General features: G+C 53.8%; 1 protein-coding gene and 1 pseudogene across 2 annotated transcripts; both read right to left on the minus strand.

Annotated features, from left to right (window-relative positions):
* Positions 1-652: 652 nt before the first annotated feature.
* LOC149914128 (paired immunoglobulin-like receptor B) lies at positions 653-9857 on the minus strand (annotated as a pseudogene).
* On the minus strand, positions 2439-7723 carry LOC116241638 (T-cell-interacting, activating receptor on myeloid cells protein 1-like). 2 transcript variants are annotated; one of them, XR_016460667.1, is made up of 7 exons: positions 5610-7723; positions 5501-5536; positions 5099-5383; positions 4706-5017; positions 4391-4584; positions 3315-3406; positions 2439-3120 (listed from the first exon to the last, which is right to left on the minus strand). XR_016460667.1 is itself a non-coding variant. In XM_090127865.1 (6 exons), exons 1-5 carry the CDS (start codon positions 5638-5640, stop codon positions 4433-4435), a joined length of 816 nt encoding a protein of 271 aa, XP_089983991.1. In that variant the 5' UTR covers positions 5641-7723; the 3' UTR covers positions 2439-3406; positions 4391-4432. The 2 variants fall into 2 exon arrangements, 1 of the variants encoding a protein (XP_089983991.1); XM_090127865.1 differs by having other exon boundaries at positions 2439-3406.
* Positions 9858-12798: the final 2941 nt, after the last annotated feature.

The following is a 12798-nucleotide window of genomic DNA, read 5'->3' on the forward strand; positions in this document are numbered from 1 at the left end:
TGTGTGGGGCACCTCAAGAGGCTCAGAGTGCAGTGAACACCTGTCCACTTGTCCTAACACAGATGTGCACCACAGATGTGCCAAATCAGGAGCTTACATCACATCATCCTGCACCCCGGTGGAAACTAAAAGCAGCTCTCCGGCCACTTTCTTTCTCGGCTGCAGTCTTGCTGTCCCCAATCTGCTCCTGCCTCATGGCACCAATGGCGCTGGCCCTCATCCTGGGTCAGTCAGTGGATCCCACATCCCAGTTCACACCTTGGGGTGCACAGAAAACATCACGATGGAGACCCACATCCTTCCCATGAGGCCCATAAATGACCCTAGCCCTGGACTCATACCATGACATTTATGTGCACCACCTGTATCCAGCCCATGCAAATGCAAAATCTACAATTTGTGGACCCCTCAGCCCACAATCCTTAGTCCCAGTCTTTGGCTGGTGAGTGCTGACGCAGGGAGCACATGCTAAGGACACACATGAGCAGCAATGTGTCCAGCTGTTGGTGCACACACACAGCATCGCACAGACACACACAGAGGCACAGACTTCAGTGTGTCCCACACGTGTATCTGGACACCTGTTGTGCACGTGGGATGGTGCACACACGTTTAATCCACAGCCACGAGTTCACCCAGGTGAGGTCTGGGGCAGGGGTAATGGGGCAGATTGGGGTTAGGGGTCCCCTGACCCAGACACTGACCTGGAACTGCACGGCCTCGGGGCTTCTGGTGGCACCTGAGTCATAAATAGAAGGGGAGAGGGGGGAGGTGTTACGGGGGTACCAATCAACACCAGTGGGGATTTATAGTGGATTTATGGGGGATCAAAGCCATTTAACCCCTCCCCACCAGAGCTCTCATCTCTCTGTATTCGTCTTCTCTGGGCAGCAAGGAGGAATGAGACTATGAGGATGAGGATGATGACAATCACAGCAGCACAACTCCCAGCCACCGCTGCCACCGGGTTCAAGCTGGGACCCCTATTGTCCCCTGTGGTGTCAAAGTGTTTGAGCTGTCCCTGTACCCAGCCCCTTTCTCAATGGAAGTGGGATGCAGAGACAGGGTCACCCACAGCTGAGAAGTGGAGCATGGAAAGAGTTGCTCAGACCTACCTGGATATGCAGATCTGGCAATCACTTCCAGGGTCACATTATCACCGAGGCATGAGGACAGATGGTAAGAGCCCCCAACGCGGTAGGAGCACCTATAGGTGCCAGAGTCAGCTGGGGTCACTGCAAAAAGGGTGAAGGTGGCTGTGCCCTGATCATTGGGTTTTTGGTGCTGGAGAGGGTCTGAGTGCCCATCCTTGTGCAGGAAGATGGTGCCCCCATACTCCTTGTTGCTGCACTGGATGGTGACATTGGTCCCCGTCTCCACACGTTCCTTGGGGATCAGGGAAATGTTGGCTGGGGGATACTTAGGATCTGAGTGCAGAGAGGAGACAGGGATGGAACACAGCTCTGAGGGAACAGCCCAAGGCCATCTGCTTTCCCCAGTGCCCTCACCTGTCACCACCAGCTCCATGGGTTCACTCTTCTCCGATGTCTCTGGTGGCTCCAGCACCCAGTACTGGCACTGATATCTCACTCCATCTTCTTTCTTTACACTAACCAAGGGGAACTCAGCCATGTCCTGTACCATGTCCATGTGTGCTTGCTTTTTAAGTCCCGAATTCTCTTCCTTGTAGAGCTCAACTCGTGCAGCCGGCTGGGGCAGGTGGCATTGCAGGGTGACATTGTCCCCCAGGGACACCCCCTGGCTGGGGTGCAGCGATAGGGAGGGTCTGGGCACTAGGACAGGGGACAGCAGTCAGCCTTGTCCCTGCACACCTTCCTCTGCCCCTCTCATGTTCCTCTGACCACGCTCCCCTCCCTCTGGCCCCATTCTCCCCCTGTCCCCATACTCACGTTCCTGTGCTCTGCTTCCTGCCACCAGCCACCAACCTGCAAGGAACACGGTCCTGGTCCCACACAGGGCCACCAACCCCCGTGGCACCACGTCCCCATTGTCACTCACCCAGGATGAGGACCAGCACCATTGGTGCCATGAGGCAGGAGCAGCTTGGGGACCATAAGACTGCAGTGGGGTCAGGGAGTGGCCAGAGAGTTACTTTCAGTTTCCCCCAGGGCACAGGATGATGTGATGTCACCTCCTGATGTGGCAATGTGAGCCCTTAGCAGTGGTGACGCTGTGGTGTCTTTTTGTAGTGGGACAAGTGGAGAAGTGTTCACTGCACACTCTGCCTCTTGAGGTGCCCCAGACGCCTGTCAACACTGGGGAGTCACACACTGACCCCAAAGGGCTGTGAGTGTGTGCCCTGGAATGTTGTCCCCCAAGGGATGCCAGACTCTCTGCACAGTTCTCCAAGAGTGCAGTCTGTGCTTTCCTGCGGTCTCCAGGGCAACAGAGTCAGACAGGGACTCAGAGGAGCAACAGAAGAGCATTTATTGAACTTTCCAGCAGCAACCAATCAGCTGCCCTGCAACAAAATTAGGGGACTTCCTAGGAACAATTATTGAGTGATACGGATCAGGGATCCTTGGACAGTGGTGTTATTGCTTGATCTGCTGCTTCCAGGGAAATGTAGGTTCTGGCTGCTGCAGAAGAAGAGTAAAAGATGACAGGGAGGAAAATGAGCAAGAGAGAGAAAAAGAAAGAAAAGAGAGAAAATGGAGAGTAGGACAGAAAGAATGTAAGAGAGAGAGATGGAGAAAAGCAATCATGGTCCGTTTTGAGGAGTTTAAGTGCCGGAGCAGAAGGGGGGATGGGAGTGCTCATCCAATGGCTGAAGTCTCCAACTGGCAAAAAGGAGACAGCACAAAATGCAGCTTCTCTGGGCATCCCTTCCTGTCTGTTGGTTGGCAGCTGCAGCATCGCAAGGTTGTAAAGAAGTGAGTTCACAATGACAACATTTCTCAGAAATGTGTGTGTGCCAGAAATGTTCTTGCGGTGAAGCAGTGCCATTGGTGGACACACACAGGCTGTGCGGTTATCTCACAGCATCTGGTGCTTTGCAGCCTCTGTTGTTCTGGCAAGAGCCTTGTTATGGCAAGTGTTGGAGAGGTAGCAAGCACACCGAAAATGTCAGCAAATGCGTTTTGTTGTTTGATGGTAATTCTGTGGAGCAGAGAGTGCCCGTGTGAGGAGTTCCCGCGGTGAGGGTCCTGCAGTGCCAGAGTGATGGCACTGCTGAGCACAAGGAGCACATGGCATCCATGGCCGCTGTCACACGAGCACTCGCTGCAGACAAACGGGCAGAAGCATCCAGAATTGCAGGGCAGCCCTCAGAGTAATAACATTTTTATGCTTACAGAATTAGTGGTGCTCAACACAGCTGCCCACCACTCTTTGACCAATGCTCCGACTTCGAAAGGATTTGCAGTCCCAGTGTGTGTTCACAGATCTGAGGAGTAGAAGGTAGGCTTTGGGGTTTAGAATTGAGCATTTAGAGTTGAGGATTTGGTGTCATCGTGAGGGGCGTGGAGTACACTGGTAAGGATTTGGGGATGTTAGGCTGGGGGTATTTGGGATTCTGGTGGCTAAGACTGGTTAACAGTGGGGCTGGGCTTGGGAGTCTGGAATTGCTTAGTTTTGGGAATTTAAGCATGTGTTTGGGGTGTCTCACTATGGATTGAGGGTGCCTGATAAGAGTTCTGATAAGTGTTTAGGGCTAAGAGATATGGGGAGGCTTAAATTTGAGGACTCCGTAGGTGAGATACTGGCATTCCTATGCATGGCATTTGGGGGTTTCTCTATGGCTTGGAGTGCCATTGGGACCTGGGGCTGTTCAGTAAGTTTGGTGATTCTCTGGGACTTTTAGCTCACTGCGGACTACATGGGTGGTATTTGCTCAGATCTGGGGGTGCCTATAGTGTCTGGGTTTGTATAGGGCTGGAAGAAGACCGGAGAGGCTGGTGGATTACATCTAGAGTTCCTGCAATATAGAATTTGGTTTTCCCATGGGCTGGATTTGGGGATGCACATGGGACAAAGAAAGCCGTATGAGGCTGAGAGTCTCTCGGGGTCCATAGGGACAGGATTTGGAGTTCAGAGTGGGGTTTGGAGGAGTTCCCAGGGGGCAAGTTCAGTTTATGGATTCGATGTCTCAGACATTGTCCTGGAAGTGAATGGCTTCAGACATCCTGGATGAGGGGGCATCCGTATCAAAATGGGGAGGGGAGAGGGATGGGGGTTATGGAGGGTGCCAAAGAATACAGGGGGGATCAGTAGTGCATGGAAGTGGAGGGAGGGGAAAGTTAAGGGGATTGATCCACCTATAGGGGATGGAAGATGAGGAAGGACACAGCTGGAGGGAGGTATAGGTATTGAAAGGTATGGGAGGGAGATTGGGGGGTATATGAACTGTGCAAGAGGAAACAGAGCATACTTGGGTGCGATCTAAAGCTGCTCTTTCGAGTGCCAAAGTGATTCAGTTGTCTTCCCCGCCAGGGCTGTCATCTCTTCGTATCCAGAGGCTGCAGGCATCGAGGACAAAGTAGAGGCCAAGGCCAAAGACGAGGGCAGCAGCGCAGCCCCTCGCCACTGCCATCACCAGGTTCCCATGGGACCTCCTCTCATCACCTGTGGGGTCCAGCAGTGTGCATGTCCCCATCCCCGGACATCACCTCCATGGGGATGGGATGCAGAGATTCTGCCAGAAAGGAGTGGCACCAGGGACACCGACATGGGGGCTCAGACCTACCTGGGAGTGCAAGTGCGCGTGTCACCTCCAGTGTCACGCTGTCCCCAAGGGGTGAGGAAAGAAGGTAGAAGCCTCCAAAGCGGTAGGAGCACCTATAGGTGCCAGAGTCAGCTTGTGTCACCCCAAAGAGGGTGAAGGTGGCCGTGCCCCCACCACTGGGGTCCTGGAGCTGGATAGGGGCTGAGTGCCCATCCTTGTGCAGGAAGATGGTGCCCCTGTTCTCCTGGTTGCTGCACCAGATGGTGACATTGGTCCCTGTTCCCACTTTACTCCCAGAGCTCATGGAAATACTGGGTGGGGGCAATTTGGGATCTGTGTTCAAAGGGGAGACAGCAATGGGACGTGGCCCTGTTGGGTCAGCTCAGGGCCAATCACTGTCCCCAGTGTCCTCACCTGTCACCACCAGCTCCACGGCGTCACTCTTCTCCGATGTCCCTGGTGGCTCCAAAACACGGTACCGGCAATGATATTTCACTGCATCTTTCCTCTCTACACTAACCAAGAGGAATTCAGTCGTGTCCTGTACCATGTCCATGTCTGCCTGCTTTACATACCACCAGTATCCTTCCGTGTAGAGCTCAACTTGTGCAGCTGACTGGGGCAGGTGGCAGCGCAGGGTGACATTGTCCCCCAGGGACACCCCCTGGCTGGGGTGCAGTGACAGGGAGGGTTGGGGCACTAGGACAGTGGACAGCAGTCAGCCTTGTCCATGCACACCCTCCTCTGCCCCTCTGATGGCCCCCTGACCACGCTCCCCTCCCTCTCTCCCCATTCTCCTCTTATCCCCATACTCACACAGCTGTGCCCTGCTTCCTGCCACCAGCCACCAACCTGCAAGGGACAAAGTCCTGGTCCCACACTGGGCCACCAACCCCTGTGGCACCACGTCCCCATTGTCACTCACCCAGGATGAGGACCAGCACCATTGGTGCCATGAGGCAGGAGCAGCTTGGAGACGGCAGTGGGGACAGGGGTTGGCGTTGAGCTGCTGTCAGTTCCCCTTTTAGGACAGGATGTTTTGGTGTCACCACCTGACGTGGAAATCACTGCCAAAACGGGAAGTGGCGCTGTGGGGTCCCCAGCAGTGTGGCTCACATGGAGCTGTGCAAATAGTCCTCCTTTTTTTGTCCTTTGCAGTTTGTCATCGCTTGGTTGTTACACACCATCCTCAGTGCTCTGCCAGCACGTGGCCCTGCACGTTGTCCCCCTGGGATGCCAAACACAGCACAAGTGGCTCCAATGGTGTGTCCCACATGGGATGTTACACAAGTTCCCCAACACATCCAGTCAGCTGTCACCACACACCTTGGGCACCACAGTCTGTCCCCACTCTACTTTCCTCTGCCATCCCCACTGGGGACAGCAGCAGCGACCTTTGGGGACACAGTGACACCCACACAGACATTTGTCACATGCTAAGGACACACAGGTGTGCATTATTTTGTACGTGGATCAGTGTACACACATGATGTCACGCACACACAGAGGCAGAGCACTGAGCATGGAGTACACGTGTACAGCTGCTGTGCCTGTGTGACTGTGCCACACATGTCGGATACATGAGCAGAAGCAGAGGCACATATGTGGAGGCTCACATACGGGTGTGCACATGTGTGGTCAGATACGTGGATCCTGCTGGCCTTGGGGTGGCTGGGGACAGATCTGAGGTCCCACAGGACTGGTGGCTCGATTTTGGCTTGGATTGCAAAGAGTTTTGGTTTCCAGAGGAATGGTGGGTGTATTTTGGGGCAGGACTGGAAGGTTGGAGGGACCCCTCAGGAATGAGGAGTTCCTTTGGGGACAAGGAGATGAACTCCAGTCCCACAGGGCTGGTTATGGGTTGGTGCTCAGAACTGTGAGCAGTGGAAATAAGCAGCTGTGTGCAGGGATTGGGGAACAGGGCTCCAAAGTGCTGAGAAAATCATCCGTAAACACAGGAGCTGTGAATTTTCAGCTGGAATGCACAGCGCTGCAGCCAGGCATTCAGCTCAGAACTGTGGCCGTGTGTCTCTCCCAGACTCCATGAGCCCCCTGTGAGCAGAGAGAAACAGCCATGGCTCCACATCTGCCTCATCCATGGCACGGCCCTTTGGGGTACGGACATCTGTGACAAACTATTGCCAAGGACGGAGCACAGGAGGAGGGAAATGCCCTCAGAACTCCCTGACAGACACCTGAGAGCTCACTAAGAACGGCAGCTGCTTTCACTGAACCAGACTGATGCGTTTGTTTCACAAAAACAAGGACAAGCTCTCACACTTTTTATGGATTTGTTTCTCTCTTTTTTAGTTTGAATGAACAATATCAAAAAGTACAGTTAGTAAGAGTTGAACTACACCATATACTTCATGAGGGCTATTCTGAAAGTAAAACCTGCAGGTTTATTACTTTGGCCCATGACATCGGATGGGAATGTCAGTGGGACAGCAGCGGAGGTGGAACCTTCCCACCAGTGTCCCATCCCCTTTTGTTGCCACGTGACAGACGGCAGCAGAGGGGACACATTGGCACAACTGCATCTGACACGGATATGGGACAGAGCTGAATTCCCCCATGCAGAAATAATGGCCCCACTGACATTCATCGACGCTTGTGAGCTCTGATGGAGACCAAGTGGCGGATGTGAGCACAGTGAGGCGGTGCGTTTCAGCAGTGCTGACAGTGACAGCTGTGTGAGAACACTCCTTGAATTGCACTCGTGGGCTCGTGCACGCCTGTTGTTACACACCACTGCAGTGTTATGGGGCCTTTTGTGGTGACTTGGGACCAAGCCAGGGATCCCTCAAGGCTGCTGGTGGAGTTTGGTGCAGAGCTGTGGGGGTCCTACAAGAGTGTTGGATGAAGTTTGGGTGTGTATGGGGAGGCTTTGGAGGTGTCCAGGGGTGTAAAGGAATCCAGGTGATAAGGACGGATTGTGATGGTAGTGATGACTGTTCAGGGATGAAGTGGGATTAGAGACGATTTGGTGCACACTGGTGGGGATTTGGGGGACGTTAAATTTGGGGAGATTTGTGGGACTGCGGGAGCAGAGGGCATCAATGAGACCCAAGTGGGGAACTTGGTGTCTGTTTCCATTCTTGCACTCCAAAAAGGAGGCAACCCACGTGGGGGACATCAGTGGGGTCTCCCAGACCCCACCTCAGCATAGATAACAGGGGGCTGGGGGACCGTGCTGGCCCCAGGGCGGCAGAAGCTGGGGGTCACAGTTTGCAGCTCAATGTAGGTCAGCCCCTCGTTGTCTTCTGGTGGCACCTGCAGACACATGGAAACGGTGGGGTGATACCATGGGGTTCCCCAGAGTGCTTGTGGGGGAACCAATGGTCTCAGTATGTAGGGTAATAGCCAAGAGAGTGCGCTTGTGGTTCTGGGCTGCCTGAGATTCGGGGTCTGCATGGGTCAGACTCTGAGGGATGCTACAAGTGTTTTTAGGGCTTCCCACTACTTGGCTTGAGGGTGCCCATGGGTTCTGGGGGATGGTTAACGTTTTAGGGGTGTGCAGAGGCTTTGTTGTGGAGTTTCTATGGGTATGACGTAGGTGTTTGTGGTTGCCCATGGGGTATTCAGTGGACATTTAGGGTTTGGAGATCTGACAGTTGGCAGAGATTGTCAGCGCCGTGGGTCAGACACTAAGGGTCCGAATGAGTGGTGTTTTGGGTTCATGTTCTGTGATGTTCATGGAGTTTGTGTTGAGCTTGGGGTGTGGATGTCCTCAGGGAATATGGGGGCTGAGATGAAGGATGTGGGGACTCTCCACAGTGTGGATTTGGGTTGTGCATGGGTTGGGTTTGGGGAGTGCAGATAAAGTTATGGTAAGCCATACAGTACTGGAGGTCCTCTGGGTTCACCATGGGTTTTGGGTTCCTCTTATGGTCTGCTGGGAGGGGGAGAGCTTAGGGAGCAGTTTGGAATTTAAGGTCATCACACACAGACTCTTACCTGGAGCTCCTTGGCCTTGGAACTCTTGAGGGGTTCACCTGCATCAAAAAGAGGAAAGGGGGAGGGTCGCGGTTATGGAGGAACTCAGAGGGATCCCAGAAGGACATGTAGGGGGATTTATACAGGATGGTCAGGGAAATGGGAACTCCAGGGTATGGACTGGGGTTGCAGTGTGCAGCAGTGAGTGCTTGCGGCATCTCTGGGAGATGAAACCATTTAACCCCTTCCTCACCAGAGCTGGCAGTTCTCTGTATCCGGCGTCTGCAGGCAAGCAGGAGGAAGAAGGTGATGAGGATGAGGCCGAAGGTGAGGGCAGTGGCACAGCCCCCTGCCACTGCCACAACCAGGCTCCCACGGGATTCCCCATTGGCACCTGTGCAGTCCGGGTGTTTGGGTGATGCCATCCCCAGAAGCCACCACCCTGGGGACAGGATGAGGTGACACTGCCACCCATGGGTGATACGAGGGACATAGACATGGGAGACTCAGACCTACCTGGACGTGTAGGTGGGGATGTCACCTCAAGTGTCACGCTGTCCCCGAGGGGTGAGGACACAAAGGGGTGACCCCAGGGGCGGTAGGAGCAGCTGTAGGTGCCGGTGTCAGCTGGGGACACCCCAAAGAGGGTGAAGGTGGCCATTCCTCCACCACTGGGGTCCTGGCGCTGGACAGGGGCTGAGTGCCCACCCTTGTGCAGGAGGAAGGAGGATCCATAATCCCAGTTCCAGCACTGGATGGTGACATTGGACCCCCTCCCCACGTGGATACTGATATTGATGGCTGTCATCACGTGTCCCTCAAAGCTCAGAGAAATGCCAGGTGGGGGGTACCTGCGATCTGTGTGCAGGGAGGGCAGAGAGGTGGGACACCACCCTGTGGGTACAGCCCAAGGCCCACCATTATTCCCAGTGCCCTCACCTGTCAGAACCAGCTCCACGGGATCGCTCTTTTCTGATGTCCCCAGTGGCTCAGACACATGGTACTGGCACCGATACGCCCCTGCATGCTCCCAACTCGTGCTAACAAAGGAGAACTCGACCGCATCCTGCTCCTTGTCCTGGTACTTGTTGTGTGTCCTACCTCCATCCTGGTACAGCCAGACCCAGGCAGCCAGCCGGCTCAGGTGGCAGCGCAGGGTGACATTGTCCCCCAGGGACACCCCCTGGCTGGGGTGCAGTGACAGGGAGGGTCTGGGCACTAGGACAGGGGACAGCAGTCAGCCTTGTCCCTGCACACCCTCCTGTGTACCTCTGATGGCACCCTGAACACACTCCCCTCCCACTCTCCCCATTCTTCCTCTGTCCCCATACTCACACTGCTGTGCCCTGTTCATTGCCAACAGCCACCAACCTGCAAGGGACACGGTCCTGGTCCCACACAGGGCCACCAACCCCCGTGGCACCACATCCCCATTGTCACTCACCCAGGATGAGGGCCAGTGCCATTGGTGCCATGAGGCAGGAGCAGCTTGGGGACAGCGAGACTGCAGTGGGGACGGGGAGTGGCTGGAGATCCACTCTCACTTCCCCTTGGAGACACAATGGCATGATGTCACCTCCTCATCTGACAATTCTCTTCCCCATGTGGTGGCACCATGGGGCCCAGCATGGGCTGGCACACGTGGACTGGTTCATACAACTGTTTTTGTGGTGCCCCACACAAGCTGCCACCTGTCAGCTGTCACACACTGTGCCCAAAAGGCTGCCAGTGCGTGGCCTTGCTGGCTGTCCCCTGTGAGATGCCAACTGCAGGACACATGGCTGCAATGGGGTGTCACACATGGGATGTTACACGCATTCCACAACATGTGCAGCCTGCACTTAACCCACTGTCCCCACTTCACTTTCCTCTGCCATCCCCACTGGGGACAGCATCTGCCATCTTTGGGGACATGGTGACACCCACTCCAATATGGACGCATGCTGATACTGACATGTGCACTGGGGAACACGTGGTCCCACCACCCAATTCCTCTCCATGCTGCACCGGGAGGAGCTGAGCACAGAGTCCCCCATGGAGGCTCAGAAGCCACCACCTTGCACCTCACATCTGGAAGGGCAGACGAACAAACAGGTTCAGATGGGGGAAAATCACAATGATCATCTCCAAGAAAACAAAATATGTCTCTGTTTTCAAGTAGGAGTCAAACAGTTTTCCCACCCAGTGCACCGCTTCTACCTCTCAATGAACTTCCAAATCTCAAAGCACAGCTCTGAATGCTACAGTGCCTTTCCAGACCTCAGAACCTCATAACTACCTCTGGAGTCACATCTCGATGTGGCCCCAGTCCCAGAAGTACCCCAGATTTATGGGCTGGAGGAGCAGCAGCCACCAGGACAAGCAGAACAACTCACAGGTGAGAGGAGGGAGAGTGGTTCACCCAATTCCATGGATGCTCTTTGCTTTCCCTTGAGAGGCCAACCCCGAGCTGGGAGATGCCTTTCTTTTTTCTTTTGAAGCTCTGGAAAAGAGGAGAGAGGAAAGATCACAGGCTGTTGGGATATTCCCAGCAAGCCACTCTGCGCAGTACTTTTCCTTCAACCCAGAATACAAAGTTCTTTGTTGCCTGCACTCCTTTGGTGCTTGCAAAGTACAGTCAGCCACCCACAGTCTTTAGTGCAGAGATCTCCTGGCTTTGGTTTGAAATTTGAGGAGAGGACACAGCCTACCCTCAGGACAACCATTATCCCACCTACAGTGACTAAAGTCACTCCATCGCTGGAGCTTGAGATATAAAATGGTCTTTTTGACCCAACCTCTACTCAGACCATCTGCTGTTTCCTGGGGATTTTTTTCCTAGATGGCCGTTTTCTCAGCCCACAGGACTTCCCCTTTTCTATTTTTAAGCTTCCTCCTCCATTCTGTGCACCACACAGACCACACTGTGTGGCACAAACCCTCCTTCCCTCTCTTCCCTCCTCTTTCCCATGCTCCAAAACAGAAATAATTTCAGAAAACAATCCCCAAAATGCACTTGTCAATTCAAGAACCCCCCAGATATATTTTCCACCCGTTTAGGTCTACCAGGGGGATAATGAAGATGGGAAGAAGAGTCAGGAGTACCGAAAGAAGGCAGTGCTGAAGAGAGGAAGGCAGAAAGGAATGAATACTACACTGCTCTTTCTAAACTGCACTGAAATTCCACATATCCCCTTTGGGCTTTTAACCCTTCATCTCTTCCAACATCTCTTTCTTCTCATTCAATATCATGCAGAAATTGGGAGCTAAGGAGGGAATCCTCCAAAGTGACGGTGACTCAGGTTCGTCACGGAGGAGGAGAAAAACAAGACGCAGTGAGAGGGACAAGAATCAGATTGATCACTGCTCTGATTCCAAGGTCTGTTTTGAGGAGTGAAAGTGTTGGCCCTCAGCGCTGGAGAAGGGATGGGCGTGAGACTCATCTGGAGGTGGCAGTCCTGAATTGGCAAAGAGCAACGATGACCACCATGAAGATGATGAAGATGACTCCCAGGCTCCCCTCAGACATCCCTTGTGCCTGCTGGGTTAGCAGTTCACCTTCCCAAGGTCAAAAACAAGGGAGTTCACAACAACAGCTTGGCCAAAAACGGATGTGTAGCCAAACTCTCTCATGAAAACGATAGAGCGGTGTGTCAGCAAAGCACTGCCAGAGTTTGGGCATACCAAGCACAGCACAGAAAGTCAAGAATGTGCTTTCTGTTAGTCCTTTCCAGCATCCCTTCCTTCTGTCCTATCGACTGCAGCACTCAGCTCAGCGCCATCAGCAAAGTGCTGAGCCTGCACCCCATGCCATCATCTCTGTCAGTGAGAGAGGTGGTGAAGAGCAGCGCTCCCAGGAGGGACCTCTGGGGGTCACGACTTAACACTACCTCCACTGGACATGGAGCCGTTGAGCACAGCCCTCTGGCTGCGACTTCCCAACAAATTCCTTCTCTCCAGGACAGCCCAATCCTCACATCCATCTCTCTCCCATTTTGAGATGAGGGTGTGGTGTGAGATCTTGTCAAGGACACTGTGGAAGCCCGGGTAGATGACATCAGTTGCCTTTGGATGACATCAATTACCCTCAAATGCTCATCTCTAACATCTCTTCCTTAACCACCATACATTCATTATAACTGGTTGAGAATCCCAAAGCCAACCAATCCACCCCAAAATCCAGCCACCGTTTATGAAGG

Source organism: Phasianus colchicus, chromosome 31, assembly GCF_987193195.1.
Source record: "Phasianus colchicus chromosome 31, bPhaCol1.hap1.1, whole genome shotgun sequence".
Classification (NCBI taxonomy): Eukaryota; Metazoa; Chordata; class Aves; order Galliformes; family Phasianidae; genus Phasianus; species Phasianus colchicus.